At 36.8% G+C, this 26,723-nt stretch overlaps 2 protein-coding genes across 5 annotated transcripts in view; both read left to right on the forward strand.

The window, feature by feature from the left end:
- Positions 1-197: 197 nt before the first annotated feature.
- spef2 (sperm flagellar 2) lies at positions 198-26,559 on the forward strand. Of its 4 annotated transcripts, none has more exons than XM_082171043.1 (36): positions 198-518; positions 668-770; positions 3,342-3,594; positions 3,942-4,112; positions 4,255-4,395; positions 4,948-5,024; positions 5,208-5,376; positions 7,178-7,366; positions 7,463-7,650; positions 8,291-8,459; positions 8,625-8,841; positions 8,959-9,062; positions 9,242-9,332; positions 10,185-10,240; positions 10,335-10,438; positions 11,797-12,041; positions 12,157-12,295; positions 12,593-12,747; positions 13,698-13,834; positions 14,705-14,832; positions 14,923-15,061; positions 16,074-16,211; positions 16,306-16,463; positions 17,414-17,497; positions 17,583-17,691; positions 19,291-19,408; positions 19,486-19,611; positions 19,759-19,897; positions 20,641-20,870; positions 21,062-21,165; positions 22,557-22,739; positions 22,990-23,082; positions 23,440-23,610; positions 24,578-24,763; positions 25,165-25,287; positions 25,640-26,559. In XM_082171043.1, the coding sequence occupies exons 1-36, from the start codon at positions 461-463 to the stop codon at positions 25,721-25,723; spliced, it is 5,079 nt and encodes a 1,692-aa protein (XP_082027169.1). In that variant the 5' UTR covers positions 198-460; the 3' UTR covers positions 25,724-26,559. The 4 variants fall into 4 exon arrangements, with proteins under 4 accessions (XP_082027169.1, XP_082027170.1, XP_082027172.1 ...); XM_082171044.1 differs by having other exon boundaries at positions 12,160-12,295; XM_082171046.1 differs by having other exon boundaries at positions 10,185-10,222.
- LOC309499723 (sperm flagellar protein 2-like) overlaps positions 19,929-26,723 on the forward strand; it is a 55,715-nt gene continuing 48,920 nt past the window's right edge. The window contains exon 1 of the mRNA XM_082171144.1: positions 19,929-20,012. The gene's annotated coding sequence lies outside the window, so the exon portion shown is untranslated. The remainder of the gene's footprint in view (positions 20,013-26,723) is intronic.

Consider the following 26,723-nt stretch of genomic DNA (forward strand, 5'->3'; position numbering starts at 1 on the left):
CACATGTATGATTCCCACATTACTAATGTGACTAATGTCCCACATGAACTAATGCGCAAACGGCAAGGTTGTGTGTGTGTGTGTGTGTATATATATATATATATATATATATATATATATATATATATATATATATACACACACACACATATACATACATACATACATACATACACACGCTTATATATTGCAATTAAATAATATATATAATTTTATAATTGCATTTCAAATAACGACAGAACCGAATAAAGGTGTGTGTCGGCCACAAGGTACTTCCACTCTGCCATGAATCCCATTCAGGGAATTTTAGTTTGGTTACTGTGGCAACACCAAGCCAAAACGAGACACTCCCCAAAACAATGTCATCCATAAACTACACAGATGTCTAGATATTCCCAAGACCTATATAGATCTATACATAGACATTATTGAATTTCCTTAAGAAATTGAAGCGCTCAGAATGTCAGACATAATCTGCCAGTGGCTGAATTCAGAGCTCCAGCTGTCAAAAGTCGTTGGTAAGTTACGAAGTAACGTTAGCCGTTAGCAAACGAGTTAACGATCCGTCCTTAAACGTGTGTATTAATATCTGATTTATCATTTTATCAGCTAAACTATCAGTAATAATTGCGCCTTTTTTTCTTAATGTCATATGAATCTTTTGCAGAGCCGTATTCCTTCGCCAGGGATTTTGCGAACGGTTATTTGATAGGAGAGATCCTGAACCGATATGAGCTGCAGGAGGACTTCCACCTGTTCACCAAACAAAGGTAACGTTATAACGTTAGATGGATGGACTTAGGCCTACATATTTTTATGTTAGTATTTTATGTACATTTTATGTGTATTTTATTTTACATTTGTACATCTGTTTATTTCCGGTTCGATGAATTGGATAGAAATATAGATATTTATTTTATTTTATTTTATGAAATGTATATATTTTTTTATATGTATCCATCCTTTTATGGATGGATGCTCATACCATATAACATGACATAAAAGCAATGGGCTTTATTTTTATAGATAGATAGATAGATGGATGGATGGATAGATAGACAGATGGAGAGACAGATAGATAGATAGATAGATAGATAGATAGATAGATAGATAGATAGACAGACAGACAGACAGATAGATAGATAGATAGATAGATAGATAGATAGATAAAATTAACAAAACAACATAAACAAACAAATAAATAAATAGACAGATACGCAGGACTACACTTACCTTGGCATAAATATTAGCACAATCCTCTACGCACATGGCTTGTACATTTGTTTTGGTTACTTGCCAGACTGATATACTAATATATAATTATATAAATAATATTATATATATAATTCCACCAAATCAGCTTATCTTTGTAAAATGGCACAGCTTTTTAAATATCCAAATGTACACTCTTAAAATCAGTCAATCAAGCATTATATTATGATATTATGATAATCAAGCATTATTTAATGATATTTAGTTATTAGACCTAAAACTTGATAATCATGCATGAATGCATATTTGTCATTTTAACTGAACTTAGGACTGGTGGTGGTGCTTAAGATATTGTTGGTCATTCAGTGTTTCTGTAAAAAAAAAAGAAGATGATAAAAGTAATTCATAATTGTAATTATTATTAAAAGATAATAATATTACTACTATTTCTACTAATAATAATGACAATATACAACAGATGAGCTGCTGGGTTCATGAATATTAATCACATTGTCAGCATTCGCTCAAACTGATTTGCTGAAATCAAAACAAGGATTAGCGCCAGCCAATGAGATTGCCGTTTGCGCATTAGTTCCGCCCACTACCAGAGAAACCGGGACATCTTCTGCTTGTTCTTAAAAGCTGAAAAATTCCAAATGAACCCGGTTATTTTGACAGGAAAGTACAGCGCTCAGTCAGTGTACAACGAGTGAAAATATATCTATGCTAAACTTATACTTGGCATCTAACATACACACTGGCGAGTAAAATTGAAGAATTTATTAGCCAATGGCTAATGATAGACATTATTTAGTCGCCCAGAGTGAAATTTACTTGCATATGCGAGTGATTTACTCGCATTTTAGAGGGCTGTTAACAACACAGGAAATTTTAAAAAGCTGTTAAAAAAATTGAGACAAGGCATGGAGAGCTTTTTATGCTATTAAGACAAATATCAAAATTGACACCCCAATCAGAATCCGGCTAAAAATAATCAAAACAGTAATAGAGCCCATCGCGCTGTACGGGTGTGAAGTCTGGGGCCACTCACAGACCAAGAGTTCACTAAATGGGACAAACACCCAATAGAGACTCTGCAGACCGAGTTCAGCGCAAAACCCCCAAATAATGCCTACAGAGCAGAATTAGGATTATACCCACTTATAATAATAATTCAAAAAAGAGCCATTAAATCCCATGCCCACTTAAAAAATAGCGATGAACGGTCCATCACAAAGCCCTGACATACCAAGAGCTGAAGCCAGAGAAAAGTCCTGAGCATGTACAGACTCAGTGAACACAGTCTGACCATTTAGACAGGCAGACACAGACAGTCACACACACACACACACACACACACACACACACACACACAGACCTGGCTGCCGAAGGAAGAGCGACTGTGTCCTCACTGCACAGAGAATAAAGTGGAAACAGAGTTGCACTTTCCAACATCCTGCCCAAATTAAACACACATTAGGGACACTTTCTATCCCCATTTCACAACCCACCGGAAAGACTTCCATCGGAAAACAAATATGGAAAAGTCCCCACACCAGCTAGGAGAAAGCCCAGCTAGCTCAAACCTGGCTGCCAGACAAAAGAGCCTCCAGCGGGACAGAGCTACCAACACACTCTCTATACGCCTAGAGACACTGATATAAATATTAGAAGATTATACATTTTTATTGCTATGTTTGTTTTCATGTAAAAAATATAGTTTTTATTCATTATTTATTTATTTTGATTGTATAGTGTTATTAATGCTTTAGCAATGTAAAGATTTCTTTCCATCTTTCCATCAGGCCTTTTCATGTAAAAAATATAGTTTTTATTCATTATTTATTTATTTTGATTGTATAGTGTTATTAATGCTTTAGCAATGTAAAGATTTCTTTCACCATGCCAATAAACCTATTTGAATCTTGAATCTAGATAGATAGGCAGACAGAAAGATGGTCATATGGCATAGATAGATAGATAGATAGATAGATAGATAGATAGATAGATAGATAGATAGATAGATAGATAGATAGATAGATAGATAGATAGATAGATAGATAGATAGATGGATGGATGGATGGATGGATGGATGGACAAATATCTTAATTATTTGTGTTATTCCACAGCACGGCGAATGCAAAGCTGAATAACTTCACTCGTATAGAGCCCACGCTGCAGCTGCTAGGCGTGCCCTTTGACCTGGGCAGTGCCAAAGCAGTGATGCAGGGCAGACAGGGGGCGGCCACACACCTGCTCTACCAGCTCTACATCCTTCTGCAGAAGAAGAAGAAATCAGGCCTCACTGCCACAGCCATGGAGGTCATGCAGCCCGCGGCCACGGCCCGTCTGCACCGCATAGAGAACAGCATCTATACTGAGGTGATCTTCAGTTCTTTTCTTTCTTCCTCTTTCTTCCTTTTTGATGCAAAGCAGAGTTTTCATCATCATTACTCCAGTCTTCAGTGTCACATGATCCTTCAGAAATCATTCTAATATGCTGATTTGCTGTTCACAAAACTGTGTTTTTTCTAATAAAATGCTAGATAAAATTGCATCTAAATATTTAAAAAACAAAAAATAATAATTTATATAAAAAAGTAGTTAAAATGTGGCAGGCTCCATATGTCATCTTATAATTGGTAGCCTGGTTAGTTTCATGTTTAGAATAGCTTTACCAACACTGCAACCTTAGGACCAAAGAAAAGAGTCTCATGTTTGTCTCACAGCGTTTGAAGACTGTGGTGAAGCGTGAGGCGGATCTGAAGATGCAGAAGATCGCAAACCGCTTCCATAAACGAGGGCAGGACATGTACAAGCGCTCGGTCATGACTGAACTCCTGAAGGAAGAGGACCGGCTCAAACGCCAGGAGGAGAGGAGGCTGAAGGACATTGAAAAGGTCTGCCTTTCTAGAGCTAAACACTATTCAGTAGCATCACACAGGCATGAACCTGAAAATTCTAAATTTTTTACTGTTTAATGGTCTGTTAATCAGCCTGTAATAGTGTTGACTGAAACTGATAATATGATTGGTTTGTCAGCTCCGGCAGGCACGCAGAAAGCAGAATGAGATTCTGATTCAGATTCAGTCAGCCGTAGTCCAGATCCCGAAGCCTCCACACACTCGCACGTCAAGAGCTTCTGAGAAACACCATCAGTTTCGCAAAAAGCAAGAGGCTCAGGTGAACGACACACAACAGCACTTTTGACATTATGTTCATCATAATTATGCACGTTTACAGCCTTAAATTCTCGTTATTGTAATATAGTACATCAGAGTTGTTATTGTGAACTAAAACTATTAAAAATTGTTTTTGGTAATTAAAATGAAGTTGAAATAAAATAAAGTATGAATATTAGATTTCAGTAAGTAACTCCCCAAAGGCAACATTTCTAATGTTTGTTTAAGTTCAAGAATGAATAAAACTGAGAATATAAAAATAAAAGCTATTAATATATGTATACTGTTTGGATATAAATATGACTAAAATAACCCTGCTGTACAGCGCTGTGATGCTTAAATGCTGTATTTATTTTATTATCTTTTTTATTACAGTAACGAGAATTACCATAAGTTAATTTCTTGTTTCTTTTTGATTTTGGGATTACACAGATATTGTGACAGCCTGGAATAAAAACAGTTCAAATTGAAAAACATAACGAATTGTCAAAGATTGTTTTGACCAGATTTGATTGTGTGATTGTGACCCTTTAAGATGAATTATGATTTTCAGCATGTTCATCGTGAGATCGAACAGTTTGAGAAGCACCGGAAGAAGATTTCTCCAGCTGGCGGTAAAGCCTTACTCGGGTATGTTTGCATAATCTAGGAATACAATCAAACAAAACAAAAAACACAGAAGCTACCGACAGCAGGCTGATATACCATTCACAGTTCCTTCACTGATAAGCCTTATTGAACACCAAATAGGAAAATATTATCTTCGTTAGGTGAGCTCTGGGATGTAACGTGTAACTTTACCTGGATTTACAGTGGCCTGGTGACCCAGCCAATGAGCACAGGCGACAAAGAGCAGTGGAACAAGGAGTACATCGAGAACATCCGTCAGCATCTGGAGGAAGACTCTGCTGCTCGGGAACAGAGAGAGATGAGGAGACGACGTGCTCTGATGGAACAATTCCAAGTTCATGAGGCTCAGCAGGTGACCAATGACATCGCTTATTTCAAACACTGTAAAGCCTACTGATTTCTAAGGCCTCTAAATTATCAACATGATCAAAACTTTGCTGGATAGCCTGTTGAATGCAATCTAGTACATGCCTTCTGTCTTCTGATTGATAGTTTATATTTTTTTTAGCAAGCAAAAGCCTTTTAGTATAATTGTAAAAAACATCCCCCTTCAAGTTCTTCATGTGTCTGTCAGCTGTGAAATCTTTAACAATCTTTATAAAGCAAACTTTTATATTGTTAGTAACATTTTAAGATGAACACTTACTGGACTGAAGCAACATCGGTTTACTTATTATCCATACATCATTTTTTATAAAAATCATGTTAAAATTTGAGTGTCAAATGTGATCCACTAGGCTTTTGAGGAACGTTTATTTGTTCATCTCTCAGTAGTCATTGCATTATATGTTTACTCCCCATAATAAAAACTGCAGAGCTTTGGTCATAAAACTAAGCAGTGAAACATCATCTTACTAAGACATATTATTGGGAGAATATTTATATGCAGTTTATGTACTGTAAGTATCTGCTATACTGTTGTAAAGATCTCATTAATTTACATTACAAGCTATCAGAATTTCATCTTACCTTTTTGTTCATGTAAATATCAGCAACTGCACCAAATGACATATTTTTTGCTCAGTTTGGGCTTCTGAATAAATTTGAGTTGTTTTTTTATCTCAATATTCTCACTATATCATACTATATGAGCCATAAAAGCCTGATACATCAAAAATGATTCTCAAAAAACACATGGAAACTTTTTTTTTGATATATATATATATATATATATATATATATATATATATATATTATTTTTTTTTGTCTAAAGGTTCAATAAACTGTTCCATTAAAAGAAATATATTTTTCTATTGTTAATTCATGTCAGGATTTACAGAGTTAAACTTCAGCTGTGTTAGGAATGCAATACTAGCATAGTGCAGTGGTTAAAAAATGTGTTTAGAATTTTGAGTCCCGCTTAAAGGACAAGTTCGGTATTTTACACTTAAAGCCCTGTTTTCAGATCGTTTCTGATGAAATAGAGCGGTTAAGATTGAAATTTGGACACATGCTGCTGGCCCGAGAATTTTCGGTTTCTGTGGTCCCCCCACCTCCAGAATGGCTGCATAGGTGCACTGGAACAATCCTTCCTAAAACGCATTAAACATTCGTTTACAAAGACGTGAAACTCACCGAGTGGTCAGGGGTGTTCACTGACAGGTGTTTTACCATTCTTTGTAAAACTGTGGATCTATTTTTCCAAACGCCTCACACCCGTACATTCTTCCGTTGAGAGCTTGAATAATAGACACTCCAGCCCGGCGGCGGAGTAATACCGTACCTCACAGCACATCCAATACAAGTCAATGGAGTTGGACAAAAACTACGATAAAACCTGTTGGAAAGCATCTTTTGCAGCGATTTTTGTGTGAGCATATCAGTGAACACCCCTGACCACTCGGTGAGTTTCACGTCTTTGTAAACGAAAGTTTGATGTGTTTTAGGAAGGATTGTTCCAGTGCACCTATGCAACCATTGTGGAGGTTGGGGGGGTGCTACCACAGAAACCGAAAATTCTCGGGCCAGCAGCATGTGTCCAAATTTCAATCTTAACCGCTCTATTTCATCAGAAACAATCTGAAAACAGGGCTTTAAGTGTAAAATACCAAACTTGTCCTTTAAAAAATGTATGAATGTCAATAAAGTGTCAAACTTTTTGCTAGCAGTGCGTCTTGATCATGTCTGGTTCTTGTGATGATATTTGTCTGCAGGAGGCATTGCGAGAGGAACAGATGGTCAGTCGTTTGATGCGTCAGACGCAGCAGGAGAAGAGGATCGCCGTGCAGCTGCTGCAAATAAAACAGCAGAAAGAGGTACTTCGACAAAACCGGATCTTCCAAGAGAGACAATACCAGGAACGCCGCCTTCGAGACTTCCAAGAGGCCTTGGATAGAGAAGCTGTGAGAGAATATACATGCACACATGCACAAACAAAATAAAACATCAGGGTTTTGAGAGGTTTTGGTCATGATTGTCCCATCACTGCTGCCGTCCAGGTTCTCGCCCAACAGGAACGTCTGGAGCGCAGTGAGCAGATCAGGATTGAGCATGAGCTACACAAACAGCTAGTCGCCGAGCGCGTTCAGGCTCGCTATCGCAAGCACTTCGACTTCTGCAGAGGAATTCTGGGACAGATTGTCGATCTGGCGACAAAAGCTGGAGAATATCGGCTTCTGACATCCAAGTATTTATGTCCCTGATCACTCTACTAAACAGCACTCATGGAGTTTAAAAAGCTCATGTGATGAAAAATAAAAAATTCTTGCTATTTTAAATAAAAAAGAGTTCAGTGTGCTATGTAAAGTAACTTATTAGCACATTATAAAAACATTTATTTGTTTTATATAGACACTACTGTATAAAAGTGTGGAGTCAGAGTTTTTGAAAGAAGTCTCTTATGCTCACCAAGGCTGTTTTTCATAAATCATAAATATAGTAAAAACAGTAATATTGTGAAATATTTTTTCAAATTAAAATGATTGTTTTCTATATGAATACATTTCAAATTCAATTTATTCCTGTGATGCAGAGCTGAATTTTCAGCATCATTACTCCAGTCTTCAGTGTCACATGACCCTTCATAAATCATATCATGCTAATTTTCTGCTCAAGATCCTTTCCTTATTATTTTTAATGTTGAAAATACTTATGCTTACATGTTTTACTTTTGATCATCAAATGCATCCTTGCTAAATAATAATAATAATAATACAAATTCTTACTGACCCCTGACTTTTGAACGGTATTGTGTGCAAGGAAATAGTATGGTATGTTAGAAAAGTGGTATAAAAAAAGGTAAAATGGCTATCTTCACTCTTTCTCAGTCTGATACCAGTGAAGCTGATGCAGGAGTGGATGGAGCTGTTTTTCAATGGTAAGCCGCTGTATGAAGTGGCCAGTGTGCAGCCCACCCCTACTGACCCCACACCAGAACAGATCATTGAGCTGGAGAAGCTCCATATACTCAATAATCAAGACTACAACGAGTATGTGGTAAGGACAGTATGTTAAGAGTATTTTGAGTTCATATCATCTCTGACCATTCATTCTCTTGAAAACCATGTAATTGTTTCCTATGAAATAACAGTCGAGGGATGGACTCATTTACATGGCAGTGCAAGTATTATGTGTGTGTATCTTTCTGTCTGTTCACTTCAGGCCATGATGGGCGAGTGGGTTTTGCATGAAGAGGGCGAGAGTCAAGCCTCACCAGTGAATAATGATATTCTGGATCATGTGTTGAGTCGTCTACAGAGCATGATAGTCCGACCCAGTGCCAGCACTCCTCCTCTGTTTCCCCGTTTCACCATCAGAGCGTGCATGCTGGGAAAAACCCACTCGGGCAAAACCTCCTGCCTCACCAGGATCAGCAACGGTAGGAGTTGATGCTTCATCATAGTAAGAGCTGTACTGGAAGGAAATCTGGTATGATACATCAGGACTGTATTAACAAAATTTCCTGACTTGCTGTTTATTAATCTTTGGGAATCAGTTCTTGGCATCCATGTGCTCTCAGCCAACACTTTGATCCAGGATGCTCTATCAGACTATCAGAAGGAAAAACAGGCTGCGAGTGAAAGCCAAAAAGTGTCACAGGTCAGTAAATACTCTTAGTATTTAAACCCAACAGAACTTATAGTTTTCAGCAAAACCCTTTATTAGAACAGTTTGTGATGTATTTCACTGTACGGTTGTCTGTTCAAACATTTAATTTACTACATTACTTACACTGTTTTGTCCCGTGTTGGTGCTGATCATGTATTTACCATGCTCAGAAGAACCTGGAGAGAAATGGTTCTCCAACAGAAGGTATTGAGCAGCCTCAGAGAGATGAAGAGGAGGAGACATCCTCTCCTCTAGAATCAGGTTTGTGAGAATATTACTTAACTTTTAAAACTGTGATGTTATTTACACTACCATTCAAAAGTTTGGGGTCAGTTAGATTTTCTTTGGTGAAAGAAAATAATACTTTTATTCATCAAGGATGCATTTAGTTCATCAAAAGTGACAGTAAAGACATATAATGTTACAAAAGATACTTTCTCTTTCTTTTCTGCTGTGTCTGAAATCGCCCCCTATACGCGTAAATAGTGCACCATTTGAGTGGACAGCCATTTGTAGTGGTGTCTGAAACCATAGTGGATGTTATTGAGAGCACTCATTCAATCCCATAATGCACCGCAATAACAAGTGTACAACCAATGTACACCAGAAGATGTCGCCACAGCTGAATCATCCATCCATCCATTTTCCAGAGCGCTATATTACCATGATCTATATTAGTAGTAATGTAGGGAATAGTGAATGAGGGTATAGGGGGTGATTTCGAACACAGCCTTCATCAAAGAGTCCTGAATTGTTTTTATCACGGTTTCCACAAAAATATGAAGCAGCCCAACTGTTTTCAACACTGATAGCATGAACAGCAAATCAGCATATTAGAATGATTTCTGAAGGATCACGTGACACTGAAGACTGGAGTAATGATGCTGAAAATTGAATAAATTAATAATTAATCATTTTCTTGTATGTATCATGTAAATTTATTTCCTTTTTTTCCATTAATTTAACTGTGTATTAGTTATATGGTTCTCTATAAATGCTCTATACCAAACCCTAAAACCCAATTAAAATAAGGTTTAAAAAGAGTGACATATACTATGGAAATGCTCACTCAAGTTCCAGTAGTGATCGACTCTTCCGTATGTCTCGCATCAGGACCGCAGCCTCAGGAGATATCTGGACTTCACGAAAAAGAAGAAGATAAAGAAAAAGTAAAAGCATACACAAAGCCACATAAACTCTCTGTATTTTAGCAGCATTAAGCTCTTTGATATGGTTCATGATGCACAATGCTGTGTTGTGCAGTGGTCGTTGCGAGCGCAGTGTGGTGCAGTGGTAGAGGAGGCTCTCAGGACAGGCAAAGCTGTTCCTGATCAACTTCTGGTCGACATCATAGTGGATGCTATCAGGTAAAGAGCTCTAATGCTTATTTTCTGATTTCACATTTTGTTTTTTGCACAAGTTAAAATAAAATTCTAAATTTACTCTATATTACATTACTACACAACACTCTCTGGAATATTTGATTCTGACTCGTTAATCCCAGAATTCTGATTCAAATAGTTTTTTGGGGGCTATTTATTCTGCAAGCATTTCAAATGTCCCGTATTAGGGGGCTAACTGATATAAATTGAGTATTGTTCAGCTGGTCATGTGATCATCGTGGTCACTATAGTATTATCATCTATTTTTCATTTCCTTTGGTGAATTAATTAACAAATTAATAATGAATTATACAACTACTATAAGTGTTTATGCAGAACCTGATTTCACCAAGTGAAACATGTTCCTGGATCAACATCTTTGTTGATCCTGGAACAACTTTCCAATCAGATTTGAGGGACAAGTTTACAGTATATGTCAAGTTTAGGCTTACAACCAAATCCTGGTTGCTTCTATATCAGTGTTATTCACTATCATTCCCCTCTGAATTTAGGGATAAGTTATGGATCGGGTTAGGACTACATTTTCGGACAGGAATGTTGTTCTATGATCAACAAAATATGTTGACTCAGGAACGCGTCTAACCAGGATGTGCTATACCTACTGTACATAGTAAATCTCAACTGATAGATTGTTATATCATTGGAAAATGTAACTACATTATTGTACAGCTCTATATATAAAGTTGGATACAAAAGTATGTCCAACTTCATCCACATACATACACTATTCTGGTGTAGGGTGATTATGCTATATAGCAAATCTCAATGGCTTGATTGCTTGTATCATGGTAAAATGTACATCGCCCAGATTTAATATGCTAAATGCAACTATAAGGCATGAAGGTCTTAAGGCTCGTTCACTGTCACACCAAGGGCTATACCTTGAACAATAAAGATATAGTTCTAAAAATCATTCTAAATCTAAATATAGTCTACACAACTATAATGTTAAAGGCACAGAGAAACAATATCGTTGGAATCACTTCCAGAATGATTTTTATCCAGCTGATGAACGATAAATACTATAACAAATAATCAGAATCTTTCCAACTTTAAAGAGCTCGAGCATTTAAAGCGGCAGAGGGCAAAACTGCAGCGCATGCTTATAATAAACTGAACGGTATTGGACCCTAATATAGTTATTGTTTTAGTTATCTTTATAGTTATTGTTCTTGTTGTGAATGGCCTTAAAGATATTATAAACACTAACATCACCATTTATTTTATGAAAAGTGCTAGATAGATAAATTTGACTCGACTTGACTTGTAGATAGTCTAGTTCTTTTAAAACCAGTTTGATTCCCTCCTGCTGTGTTGTTCAGGAACATCCCTGCTGATAGTGGCTGGATTCTTGACGGGTTCCCAGTGGACATCAGTCAGGCTCACATGCTGGAGAAAGCTCTGAACGTTACAGAACCTGATGAGACCGAGACGAAAACACAAAGCAGCTTATCCACAGATAAAAACACTCCTAAAGATCCGAGTCGTCCATCCCCTGCACTGGACGTCGTGGTGCTGTTAGATGTTTCCGATGAGCAGGTTCTGGAGCGCGCCGCTCAACAGGATGGTGAGTTTATGCAGATTGAAATGCCAGATATTATTAACTAATCAGTTACTCTTAGCAACATGACAGGCATTGTTGTTTTTAGTATGGAATAAGCTGTGCTATCTTCACTTATTAGTAGATGGGGAGAGCAGAGGGCAGGAGAGAGAAAGCAGTGATGCTCCAGACGAAAAGACGAGTATGACAGATCTGGACACACAAGGTCCGGCATCCTTGTCTGATGACAAAAGCCTGGGGACGAAACAGATACAGCACAGGTGTGTGAAAACAGGGGTTGTTTTCAGTACATGGGACATCATATATAGGACACAATTACAGTTGGAAAGATACAAGCTTGATTTTGTAAAGCCCAAACTATACATATGGTTCACCAGTTTTCAGAACTGGTTCATGATCCTGGCAAATCCTGATGGATAAAATCAAGTGCCATCCTACATTTTTTTCCTTTTCATTGAATGCTATTTCACCCGAAAAAAAGTGTCATTTTATGGAGAAAAAATGTTTTTTAAAGCACAAAATTATAATAGTCTTCTATGTTATGGTTTCTTTAATAGAATTAGTGCGTTCCACGACACATGGCCCAAACTGGAGAAATGGTTTGGTGATCGGCAGAATATTCTTGTAAAAATCACAGCAGAAGTAGATGAGGAAACTCTCTTCAAAAACGTGGAGATGGTTCTGATGGACACGATGGACTCTGTTGAAAAAGGTACATTGATTTGCTTCAGACTGCAAAATAAAATTGTATATATATAAAGTGTTTCCTTATGTGTTTTTAATGAGTATAGTATTTGATACATCAGGCTTTTATGGCTAATATAGTATGATATAGTGAGAATATGGAGCTCAGTTTTATTCAGAGGCCCAAACTGAGCAAAAATATCAAATGTTGTGCAGTTTCTGATTTTTATATGGCCAAAAAGTAAGATGAATTTCTGATATCTTGTAAAAATCAATGAGATCTATATAGCAGTATAGCAGGCTACTTACATAAAATATAAATATCAGCTGTCACTCTACATCTCCCAATAACACGTCTAAGTAAGATTATTTAAATAGTATTTAAGTATTTAAATGCTTAGTTTTATGATCAAAGCTCTGTAGTTTTTATCGTGGGGGAAAAAAATGCAATGCAATATAATGATGTTTAAGAGAAAGGTCTAATGGATCATATCTGATACTCACATTTTTACATGACTTTTCTAAAACATGATGTATGGATAATCAAGTAAACCAAACATATAAAAATGATTCTTACATTTGCTTGAAAAAAATCAGTAAAGATAACCTTGAACCTTAAGGGGGGATGTTTTTACAATTATACTAAAAGGCATTTTACTTGCTAAAAAGTATAAAATATCAACCAGACGACAAAAGATACATTTCTCTGCAAAATTTTTATTATGTTGATGATTAAAAGTTTTACAATTTGCGATATCAAATATGAGGCTTTATAGGGCTAAGCTTCTGGTCTTCTCTACAATTTTCTGCAATTAATTCAGTTTTAATTGTTACAGACTTGTTCAAACATTTTGTAGACTTGAAAGTTGGAAAATCTTCCATTCTTCTACCTACAACTTTAACATTATTGATTTGCACCTATATGTCCTTGTGTTAAATGCATCTCTAGTGAAGTGTGCTCTCTGCCCTGACCCATAGAAGCAGCTCTGGGTCACTCCAGGAAAATGTCTTCCTCACTCGAACACAGCCGTCCAGAGAGTGCCTGCTCTGCGAAGTCTTCACCAGCGACCCCAAAATCTGCTGGAAGGGTCTACGTGGAGGAACCCTTACCCGAGGCACATACACACACATAACACACCTTCTCTCAGAAGACTGGCAGATGCTTCAATTAAACATGGAAAAATGACATTCAAAGAGTCCGTTTGATTTGAAAGATCAGATGCAGAGCCATTACACTTATCTAGTTTGTTTATTTTTTTATGAGTTGGTATGAGATTAATGTTAAAGTCTCTTAAAGGAGTCATAATATAAGGGAAATAATATCTTGAAAGAGTTGCATGCTACTGTAAAGGCAAGTTCACACCACCAAAATCAACTCTAAACTTCTTCCCCTTTCCAAAAAGAGAATTCCAATTAAGCTAGAAAAATTACACTGATTTTCTGATATTAAACAAATATACACTAATGAGTTGGTAAGATTTTTTTTTTTTTTTAAAGAAGTCTCTTATGCGCACCAAAGCTGCATTTATTTGGTAAAAAAAAAATACAGTAAAAAAATAATATTGTGAAATATTATGACAATTTAAAATAATATTTTAAATATTTTAAATGTAATTTATTCCTCTGATTCAAAGCTGAATTTTTAGCATCATTACTCCAGTCTTCAGTGTCACATGATCTTTCAGAAATCATTCTAATATGCTGATTTGCTGCTCAAGAAATATTTCTGATTATTATCAATGTTGAAAACAGTGGTGCTGCTTAATATATTTGAAGAAATCATGATGCATTTATTTCAGGATTTTTGATGAATAGAAGGTTCAGAAGGACAACATTTATTTTAAACAGAAATTGAATATAGGAAATTCATAAAATGGTTGTGAAAAAACTAAACTGAAATGTTTTTTGCCACACAAAAAGTATTATATGATCCATTTATATCATGTCAGTTTTTGTGTTTTTCTCTTATGTTCATCTTTTTGCAGGAGATCCCAAAGTATCTTGTTCCGTACTGGGAGGCCGTCTGTAATTCATATGTGACTAACGTTAAAACAGTGATGCAGAACCTCCGCGGTGAACGCCAGCTCATCATTCACCACCTCTACAACATCCGGTGAGAGAACAGCGCTCGCCTGTGTGTGATGTGAGGACCTGTGAGTGTGTGTGTGTGTGAGTGTATGACGGATGTGTGTTTGTGTTTCAGGGAGAACTTCAGGCAGTACCTACAGAAGCCGGATCTGAAGCAGGAGTTTGTAAGCGCGTGGCAGCGCGATTATAACAGCGTTCATGACAACATCAGAGAAGATGAGGAGACCAAAGGAGAGCTCCATCAAAGACTGGATGTGAGACACACTCATGAACTGCAAAAAATTATTTTCTTCCTCTTTGTCTTGGTTTCCATTACAAATATCTAAACATTCTTAAATCAAGATACATTTATTTGAAAAGAAAAAAAAAACAAGTGAAGAAAAACAAAGTTGTTTTCACTTTGATCTACATTTAATTTTTACCCTATTGACAGATTTGCTTTCTCGTATTGAGTATAAAATCACTTAATTTTGATACATATTTCAGAAGACCCAATATCTTGTTATTTTGCTTCTCAAGTCAATGTACAGTATCTTGATTTAAGAATGTGTGCTGAAAGACAAGACTAAAATACTGAGTTAGAAAATCATTTTTCTAGTTTAACACGTAAAAAAAGACGTTTCTGCAAGTTTGTATTTTCACAGGCAGACATGCTAGATTTCAGCACAGAAAACACAGATGTACAAAACCATAAATCATGTGTTTTGTGTGATATTTGCAGTACATTTATTTGCAGTATTAACCCCTTCCTCATCACCCCCAATTTTGGCAAGTGCTGCATACATGACATACCCAAAATAAAAAGGTTACTGCTCATAAGTAATTCTGAATAGAAACATAACACACATATATTTAGAAAGCCAACCCTTGAGAGTTTATAGTTCAAGACTCAAAATTAACCAGACTGTTATTAATATTGAGATATATAAGCTCAAACATATTTTGAACTACAATAATCCGGGATCACCAGTGATCCCTCAAGGATATGCATTTTAAAAAGTTTAATTTAAACCTATCTATGTTCAATGTTTTGAACATGGTATTTATTGTTAAAACCCAATAAAAAAGTTGATGAAAAAGTCAACAAGCAGTAGTGCAAAATGTTCACACACAGATGTCAAAGTTTTGGTTTAATTTAAACAAAAAAAATTAATTGATCATTTGTTTGCTTGCAGGTTTATCACAAATTAGCCACAAATAAATATTTGTCGCAAAAAATGTTTTTTCAAACTTTCATTCTAATCAGTGCGTTTTCCTTTTGTGCAGGACTTGCGTGAGCGTCTGTGGGACATCTGTGATAAACGCAAGGAAGAGGCGGAGCAGGAGAGAGCAGGAGTCATTGATGGTGGCTGGTTAGACGATCACACTGCTGTACTAATCAACCATTATTCTGCATTAATGCAGGTAACATACACACACACACACTCCACTAACACATCACAAAACTGCCTGGGATGAGTTTGAAGTCCAATGGTTCTGTGTGTCTGTGTGTGTACAGATAGAAGTGGGCCGCTTTCAAGACTCCCTGTGTCTGCTGAGAGATTACTATTCAGCGATGTGTAAAACTGCGTTTCCTGAATCCACACGTGGCTTCACTCGCGTCCCATTGCTTGACATCACTGCAGAGGAGCATGTCGAGCAAGAGGGGTCAAAAACGTAAAAAGCATTACACATCATGATTTATCATCATTTCACCGACATTACAGGACTATAGATCTTCATCTTCTGCCAAGCTCCTGCAGTCATCCATCTGTCTGTCTCACCACTTTAGCTGTGTTCAGAATAGCATATATAGCATATATACTAGTTTTTCAGTATGCATGCAAATTTTCTCCTATTTGCCAACATGTCCAGTATTTAAAAAAAGCATAGTGTGTGGAATATTGTATCCCAAAATGCAGTGCGCTTTTATTTTAACCTTCAATTTCCAGTGTGACAAATGAACTGATTTAACATTTTGATCATACTGCCAAGAGTTTTATTTCAGAGGTGGTACCTGGTCACCACTTGTAGAGCTAAATATTTTCATGATAAGGTCAAGTCACATTCATTTATATAGCGCTTTGTTATTTTCCTGTTTATTAATGTGAAGCTGCTTTGAAACAACCCATACAGTGTTAATGTAAAATTAATTAATTATGAAACACATTCAATTTCAGCTGTAAAGCAGCTCTACAGAAGTCAATCATGTCATTATTCAACTCAATTTAGCTTCAGTTCAGTTTAATAATAATTATCATTGTTGCAAAGTTCATCAGTTAATAATCGAGTTCAATTCAGCTGTAAAGCAGCTCTACAGAAGACTCAGTTCAAGTCAGTTCAATGTTAATTCAGATTAGTTCAATAACAGTGTCGTTAGTGTCATTATCCAGCGCAATTGAGTTTTCGTCCTATAGTACCAGTGTAGTTAAATCGATAAAATGACTGAATATTTCTTGTCTTTGCAATATACAGTAGTGTATACTGTGTAGTAAATGTTATATAGTATTTAATTCTGAACATAGAGATTAGTTTTTTTACAGTAAAGATATTTAGATAGACTCTAAGGGACCACAGTGAGAGACCTGATGTTTGGTATGTTAAAATATTATGCATTCTTATTTCAGCTCTGGCCCTGCGCTGTTAGAAAAACCTGTAAAGATTGCTGAAGAAAAAGACTGTGAAATGGAGGACAAGAAGAAAATTAAAGTGTATGTGTGCTTAAAATGTTTGTCTTTGTGTGTGTTTAAAAAATAAGCATGTTTGTTGAATAACTGGATATGTTTGTGCTGTCAGGTTTCCGTTGGTTTCCTGCAGATCTCCCACTTCTGAGGTTCTGCATCATCCCGATGAGAATCTCCTGCAGGAGTTCTTCCAGACCGCACTCACTGCCGTCAGGAACATGGTGTGTTGGGTATTAGAAATATATAATCATCTTTTTGCTGTTGAGCTTAAAAATATGGGCCATATTTGCCATTACTGATTTACATCTTCTGACGGACAAATGCAATTAGTTTATGTAAAAAAAAAACTTGCATCTTTCAGTTAAGGCAAGAAATATTCCTCTGAACTACATCATGTTCAAGTAGGCAGTGTCTTTGTAGACAGTTTTGATTCAAATCAATTAAAAAATCTATAAATATTTTAGCCTGGAAATCCAGACCTAAATCTGAAAGATTAATGGTCTGGCATCGACTAATGAAAATCTTCCAGCTCGAGGGGCGGCACCAAGCATGCATTTGAAAATCTCACTGCACGCAATTGGATAACACTACGACCAATCACAACAATAAACCCCATACGCTTAGCTAACTGGTAGATTAGACTCTTGCCGTATCCGGTCAGCAAAACAGCAAAAATGTCCTTCTTGCAAAGGAACGATTCGAGTGCCAAGTCTAACTCGTTCATTGTAGCGGCCAAAGCCGTTTCAAACAACTGGAGTTCATCCATAGCCATCTTGCAATGTTTACTAATGACTTCGACGTCACAGCGCTGTCGTCCTCTGTTTAGCTCGCCTCTGGCCCGCCTATATCAGATAACCCGATGTGATTGGTGCAGCTCAGATCGAGGGGCATATTTAATGAGCATCATTACTCGACGCCAGAGTAAACTCGCTGAGCAAATTCAACTTGTCCTCTCGCGAGAACTCTGGATTACCAGGGTATAAATATTTAGAAATTTAGTAAAAATGCAGATGGATAGATAATCTATAATATGATTGAAAAAAATGTGTTAATACTGTGTACATTTGTTTATACATACGATATGCTGTAACTGAGAAGAAGAAAAAAATGCATCAAAGAATTCATAATCACATTAAAAACAGAAAAACAGCTATTTTTAATTTAGTAATTTCTATAATGTTGGTTACTAATTTGAATAAATTGTTCATAAACACTACTGTTTAACAGTTTGGGGTCAGTAAGAATTTTTTAAAAGAAATTAATACTTTATTCCTCAAGAATTGATCAAAAATGACATTGACATTTACGTTGTTACAAAATAAAATTCTATTTCAAATAAATGCTGTTCTTTTGAACTTTCTGATCATCAGAATGTATCACGGTTTCCACAAAAATATTAAGCAGCACAACTTTTACAACAATGGTTATAATAAGAAATGTTTCTTGAGCAACAAATCAGCATATTAGAATGATTTCTGAAGGATCATGTGACAAGACTGGAGTAATGATGCTGAAAATTCAGCTTTGATCACAGGAATAAATTATAAATATTTTACAACATTACTGTTTTACTGTATTTTTGATCAAATAAATTCAGCCATGGTGAGCAGAAGAGACTTATTGTATATTTTTCATTAATGTTTCATTATAATGTTGATTCTTTTATCTTTTTGTCCATGTTTCATAATTTATTTAACGAAAACGATAGTTCCTACTCAAGATTCTGTTTGGATAAGCTATGAGTTGTGAAATGATGATATACTCACCTGTGTCGGCACATCTGTCTTCTTCACGTGTGTTTGCACACATCTGTGTGTCAGGTGTTGGCAGAGACGCAGCGAGAAGAGGAAGGTGATGAAGAACAGAAGCCGATAGAGAGACAGACATCGCAGACTTCAAACTCAGCTACGGACAAGAAGAAAGCAGGGAAAAAGAAAGGTGAAGACCCTCCACTCCATCATATGTATGAGTTTCAGCGCTGGTGTGTGTTGACATGAGGGTGTGTGTTGTTTTAGGTGCTCCCACCCCTCCTCAGGAGCCCAGTCCTCAGCCCACAGTGGTGAAGAACCCTGAGGAGATCAAGAGGAAGGCAGAGAGGACGAGAATCAAACTGGAGTTCACAGCCGCTCTGAAACGTGAAGGTACGCCGTGAGCTATTGGCTGACATTGTCTCATGGTGCCTGTTGTGCTTTTGTATATCACTGTGTATATCAACTGTACAGAGCTTCAGGATGTCTGTGTGTTCATGCGATGTGTAAACAGTAAGAATGTGCTGTGTTTGTGTGCAGAACATGCGGTGAAGCTGCGTTTGGATCTGGTGAAGGCTCATGCGCTGAGAAACGTGAGCAGTTTGCAGCAGAGAGCGGAGCAGATCTACAGGAACATGGAGGAGTGGCTGAGAGCTCGCTTTCTGTCTGAGATGAACAGGTGAGAGGAGGAGGATGGCAGATCAGGAGAGGAGGAGAATTAATCCATTTAGCTGCAGAGATGAATGATGAATGTACTTATAAATGGCTGAATATCCAAAATAAACGGGTCGTATGTCACTCCCAAAACCACAATATAATTAACTATTTTTTATTTTTTTAATCGAGATTAGCATAAACTTAATTCAGTACAACAAATACCATGATGTATAAAATCTTGTGCAATATAAATTCTTAGTCAAATTATTTTGAATATTTTAAATATACTATTGGTCAAAAGTTTGAAATAATATTTTATTTAGATTTTTTTCAAATGTTTTTGCAAGAAGTCTCTTATGCTCGCTGAGTCTACATTTATTTTTATCAAATATATTGTGATTTTTATCACAATATTAATGTTAGTAATATTCACATTTTATTTAAATTTAAATTTAAATGTAATTTAAGCAGCCATTACTTCAGTCTTCAGTGTCACATGATCCTTCATAATAAGAAACATTTCTTGAGCATCAAATCAGCATATTAGAATGATTTCTGAAGGATCATGTGAAATAGAAACTGTATTTTTGATCAAATGCAGCCAGACTTATTTTAAAAACATTTATATTTTATTTTATTATTATAATTCCAAACTTTTGACCAGTAGGGTGTTTTTAATAATTTAAATATATTTTCTTCTGTTCCATGAAAAAAATTATAATAATAATTTAGATAGATAGATAATATGTTTGCATGTGTTTCCAGTATCGACCAGCTGACAGAGTTTGTGCGGAAGCACATTGAGAATGCAGTTCAGATCCATCATGAGCTGGTGCTGCAGAGCGCTGATTTCTGCGTGGATGGAGACACACGTGTGGTGGCGAGTCCAGCATCCGCTCCGCGCAGATCCCTGCTGGAACAGCCCAAAAACAGCACTCTCACAGTCCAACAGCTGCACGTCCTCTGTGCTCAGCTGAGCAAGACCGCCCCGACGGGTCAGACTCAGCGTTACTACACAGAAGTCAAACATGCCAGGGATTGTTCACAAAAATTATGTTACTTGTTTTTTGATTGAACAATTCCTTTAAAATTGTGTGCTAAACTGAATGAACAGAATGAGAGTTAAACAGAACTAAGCGAACGTGTTTCAGTTGAAGTTAGTAACTTTAATGTGTTGTGTGTTTAGGTCTGCTGTGTGGAAATGAGTTGACTGAAGTACTGCATGAATTAACTTCTCATATGGGTAGTGATGTCCTACCTGAGCCCTGGATGCACATCACTCCCTCACAGGTACATCTTCACTCAAACACCTCCATCTCTGACTAGCAGAGCAAATGATGGTTTATCGTGTGTCTTTGGTTGCAAACACTCATACATAATTTTCTTTCCCAACAAACCTTTGCTTAAAGTCCACATGAAACAGAAGTTGTGTCTTTTGTTCCCTAATGTGACTTATATCCAAGTAAAACAGCTCCTCCAACCAGAAAAACATTTAGAGCGGGACTTCATTTTATTTATCAGGAATTGATTGGATTGTTGTGGTTTGCTATTGGTGGATCTCATGTGAGTGACAGGTTGTCCCGCCCCTCACACCAGTGAACAGATCATCAGAGAAGAGAAGAGATGATGATGCAAGATGGAGAGGAAGATATTTTGATTAAAGGTTACATGAATAAAGGGCACATGAATTTAAAAATAATGATGTGCATGATAAATCATTTATAATAAACAGTGCAATATTCCATAAAAATAAGAATTGTCCATTTTAATGTCATGGTGACTTTAAATCAACACCAAAGATTCTTTTGTACCTTAAAATAATGTTTCCAAAATCCTTTCATTGGTTCATCTATTCGTAACAGGGTGAACGGCACTTCTGTGTTCGCTTTGCGACCCTCTATCGGCTATAACCGCACTGTGCAAGTTTGCCTGATCGGGTCGCGGATCTGTAGTTCGAATGAGACATAAGAAACTACAAATGTTGACTTGCTTTACGGCAAGCGTTACAATAGCAAAAAAATAGCAAGCAATGTCATTATTTTGTTTTTCTTCATTTCTGATGTCGCAATACATCATACTTTCATAAAATCATGCAACATACTCTACCTTGTCTGAGGACATCTTCCAAAGCCGGTGCTGGATAAACAAATAGCGCGCGTGCCACGGTAGGCTGCGGTGGGCTAAATTATTTATGACAGCGGAAATGGACAATTCCGCTTCCAAGCTATAGGGGGACCGAAGAGGAAAAGTGCTTTGGCGTTGCTTTAAGAGGGAAGTGGCGGGAATTGAGAGTGTCTTCATTGTAGACAAGGCCTTATTTTTAACGTTTTTCTCCTCAACTTCCTGCTTCAATAGGAAATGTGTCTAAACAGAAAAAAAAATTGCTTGTCAAGCAATCTATAAATTTAGGCTATAAATTCTGATCTGAGTATAATTTTAAATGTCAAATTATAGTAACCAATATTAACAATATTTTAGCTGAAATTAATAATTAAAGATGCATAAAAAAATGAGTTTGGTAGAGCTTTACTTAAGACAAAACTTAAGACAATACATGAAGAAAACACAAATTTGAGATCATCAACGTTAAGACATAATTGACAAAAACGAATTGTCAAATGACACGATGCCTTACAGACAAGTCCTTTTGATGGTGTATGTGCTATTGTGTGTGTGTGTAGGTTGATGAGCTGGTGTGTGTATTAGCTCAGGACTCTGAGATGTTGGACTGGCGTCAGTTCCTGCTCAGTGCTGCTCTGCCGTGGCCGTTTCCCTCTCAGATTGAGCTGTTAAAAACCCTCCAGCGCTTCAGAGCCGTCGACACTGCAGGAACTGGACTCATCACACAAGAACAATACACACAGGTCTATTACGCTCATGCACATTTCACAGAACATCACTGCAACGGTCATATTAAACAACACAGATCTGTAAACACAAACGCATGTCCATACAGTAGTAAAATCACTTTAACAACAATTTTAATTTTAATTTTATTCCAATTGCATGCTACTTCTACAATTAAAATCAATTGAAGCAAACCTCAAATATATTCTTGCACTACATTTGTATGTGTTTATCAGTTCAGTTTATCATGTATTGTTCTATGATCAGGTTGAATTGTGGTTTCCCAGTGAAAGAGATGTTCCTGTCCCGGATGACCCAACCGAACCTCTGCCCTACGACAGACTAGCCAACCTTAAGAAGGTAATGCAACATGAAGGATTTTGTCAACTTTAAAGGGGGTCATAATATTATTGCTTTTATTGTTTTTTTTACTGCCTTTTTTTACATTTGGAAAAATTCACAAAACAATCGGCATTAATGTGCCTCTCAGATTGTTGAAAACTTGTTTAAATAGACTTCAGCTGTTCATTTCTAACACAACAGTTCTGAAAGCTGATTCCTCATGAGTTGACCCCTTTAATTCTTTGAGTAAAACATCACTGAATACAGTAAATGCATTAACATTGATTGGTTTATAATTTGAGACTCTTTGAGGTGTTCTGAACATATACAGTAATCTGTGTATGAACATGCATATGTTTTTCTTTGTGTGTGTAGTTTTTCTTCAGTCTGTTTGCGAGCTCACACTCATCTCCGCTGATGCTGGACTATCTGAGCTTGCTGCTGTATTTCTGCTGCCATCCTGAACCGGCTCAGGGCTTCACCAGAGCGCTGGGTCTCGTGATCGGACACACACTGCACTACAAACACACCGGCCCACTCACACAGGTACACACACACATCTAACCTTAATTATCACAACTAATTGCCTAACCTAATTCTAACCTTAAAGGTGCTATATGTAACTTGTTCACTCTACTAAAGTATAAAAATACCATAATATGTTTGTGGATATTTAGGAAACATGCTGAGTTCACATACTCGTTTCTCTGAAAAACACTTCTACAGCCAGTTATTTTACTTTGAAATGTGCGTTCCGTGTTGGAAAGTCTGTTTTTGTTTTGGTCTGTGTGATCTCGCCCACTTCCAGTTCACCCAATAGTATTTCGACACCCTGGGATGCCAGTTGGTAGGAAACACAGCGTATTGCAGCCAGCAAACAAACTGGATCAGAGATGGCAGATTCGACCCAACCTAAAAAGCCTCGATATCCATCTAAAAATCTCTATGAATGATAGCATATTAAAACGAGCATATTATAAATCAACTCATCAACTCAGTGTGTAAGAATCCTCGGCTTTCATTGTCAATTGCACTCGTTTCTGTTGCGTGTCCTCCTGCAGTACCTATTTAGACCACTAGCTGTCATTCTTACAGACTGCACCTTTAACCCTAAAACAAAGTCTTAACCCTCAAACCGCCCTTTAAAGGGGCACCAGAAAGTGAGATCTGGCCAAAACGTCTTCACTTTACTCACTCTGATGGTCTACAACTCAAACTGGTCCTCACAAAGATAACTGTACAAATGCAAACACACACAGTGTGACACAGTTAACACTCTTCTGAGCTGAGGAATTTGTGGGTGAATTTCACAAAACCTGTCAAGAGCTTGTTAGGGTCACATTTTACACCAAAATCAAAAGAAGGAAAATGTAAAGTAAATCGATTTGGATAAAATCGTCTGCTAAATGATTAAATGTAAATGCTTATTGTTTTCTACTTCTCATTACTGTAATGTGCAAAAATAATCCATTATTTACTCTTGTATTGGTTCAAACCACTGTTCCTGCTGTAGTCTGTGCCGTATATGGAGGGCGCTGGAGTCGAGGCTGATGAAGAGGAGGAGAGAGGGGAGGAGCTTCATGAAGTGGGCGTGTCAGTTGATGATGTGCTCAGAGTCCTGAGTCGTGGAGATGATCACGTCTCTTCACATCTGAACCGCTTCCAGCCGAACCGCAGGAGCCGAGATGAATTCAGAGAGGTAGAATAGAACAGCTCTGATCCAAACCTATAAAGATCCATCAGCCCATCCTCAACCCCATATCATTTGAACTATTTTAATTCAAAATATAAACAAATGAGAAACTTTTCCATTTAAAATGCCAAGCAAGATGGCAAAAATACTTAACAAATCCATAAACATAGCTAACAATTATAACCATAGCCAACAATGTGCATGTGTTAGTCACTCTCATAATAGTCTCATAAATGTAGAGCTATTTTGTGAAATCTTTGTGTTTCCAGTGTGTCCAGTAGATGTTCACTGGAATGTTTTTCACTCAGTTTTGAAGCAGAGCAATAATCTGTGTTTCTGTAGATCAGCAGATGATCCAAAGTCTCTACAGGACTATATCTGTATTTAATGTGTTGTCGTGTGTTCAGGAGCTGCTGAAGGTGTTTAAGGAGTTGGGTTTTAAGGGTGAGGAGAAGATTGATTTCTCCACACTTTCCCAGCATCCCTTTCTGCAGGATCTAATAGAAGGATCCTCACAGTACCTGCTTCCTGTGAGTATAACACACAAACATGTGATCTCACACACATACTACAGAGCTCAGTGGTGAGAGCTAAATACAGTTAATATATTATTTTAGTGATCGAATGATCTAAACAGAGAAGATTCCAGGCACTAAATGATTCATCTATTTGAAATATTTTAAGCAAGTTTTGTGGCTTTTATTCCATGTTCCACACAAACTTCCTGTTTCAATAGGAAAAACACAGGACAGAAAAATGCACTCGTCAAGCCTTTTGATGGGATATTTATTGTAATTGATTATGTGAAAGACAAATGAAAAACAAGTTTGTATTTACACTAAAACAAAAGTGTTTTTATTAATTGATTATATGTCTTTATAGGACATTCACAGAATTTTCCAGACCCATCAAACTGAAGATTCTCAACATGATCAACACTCAATAACAACACACACCAACACATGAATCACACAAGGTACATGCTAATGCTAAATTCATCATGAAAGCATGAAGAACAGTGATCTGCTAAAATTACCCTTTAATAAACTCTAAATGTTTCTAAATGTATTTACTGTAGTGAAGATACACATTTGATTGTAGCTGTGTATTCTTGTCTCATATTACAGTGAATAATTTGGTGTATTTGTGTGATTCAGAGATGATTGATGTGGATGCTTGAACATGATTGCTTACAACAAAAGCAAAATATTCACATAAATCAATGTAAAATCAGCATAAAACCTCAACACAAATGTAAAGTAGAAACATTATCTAAAAAATAGATATAAAGAATACATGAGTGAAAGATTTGTTAAATGAATGTTAATGATTGTATATGAATACACAAGTATGTATGAATAACAATGTAAAGAAAATACAATAAAGAATGAACTGTGAATGAACAATGAAAAATAAAAATAAAAAACTGTATCTTTAGTCTCTACCAAATGAATAATGTTCACTGTTCTGCTGTCTTTGCACGAGTCAGACTCACAAACACCTGCAGGTGAGAAACACGACTTTACACATGTCAAAAATAATGGAAACAGAGTGTAACTTCCGTTGAGCACACAAGCATCTCTAAAAAAATATATAAAAAGTGAAACCCTATAATGATAGTGAAAATCTTTTATCCAAATATTGTATGTCTCTCAGAATGGAAGACTTTGCAGTCCTTCCCCCCAAAAAAATCAGCATAGATGTGTGGACAGATTCATTCAAGACTCGTCAGGCCCTTCGGCATTGCCCATCTCATAGTCGGTCTGATTCTGTTGATCTGCAGCCCCAGACACATTGCTTTTAATCGATGTAGGGTTCTAAGATATTAACAATCTCATGCAAACCTTTTAGCTTAGCCCGTGCTCTGATCATTTCCAGGATGGGCTGCATAGTATAGCTGTATTCCATAACGCTCCAAGTTTTATGTTTGTTTCTTCCGTACACATATCCACCTGTGTGCACACCA

The sequence above is a fragment of the Leuciscus leuciscus genome (genome assembly GCF_965113295.1).
Source record: "Leuciscus leuciscus genome assembly, chromosome: 5".
Classification (NCBI taxonomy): Eukaryota; Metazoa; Chordata; class Actinopteri; order Cypriniformes; family Leuciscidae; genus Leuciscus; species Leuciscus leuciscus.

What these genes read in the sequence shown, in the direction of transcription:
- spef2 (XM_082171043.1), top strand. Translation starts at nt 461, where the DNA reads ATGTCAGACATAATCTGCCAGTGGCTGAATTCAGAGCTCCAGCTGTCA. An exon ending in GATGGACTCTGTTGAAAAAG is followed by an intron (nt 12,748 to 13,697) that starts GTACATTGATTT and finishes CCTGACCCATAG; the next exon opens with AAGCAGCTCTGGGTCACTCC. An exon ending in CCTCACAGTACCTGCTTCCT is followed by an intron (nt 25,288 to 25,639) that starts GTGAGTATAACA and finishes ATGTCTTTATAG; the next exon opens with GACATTCACAGAATTTTCCA.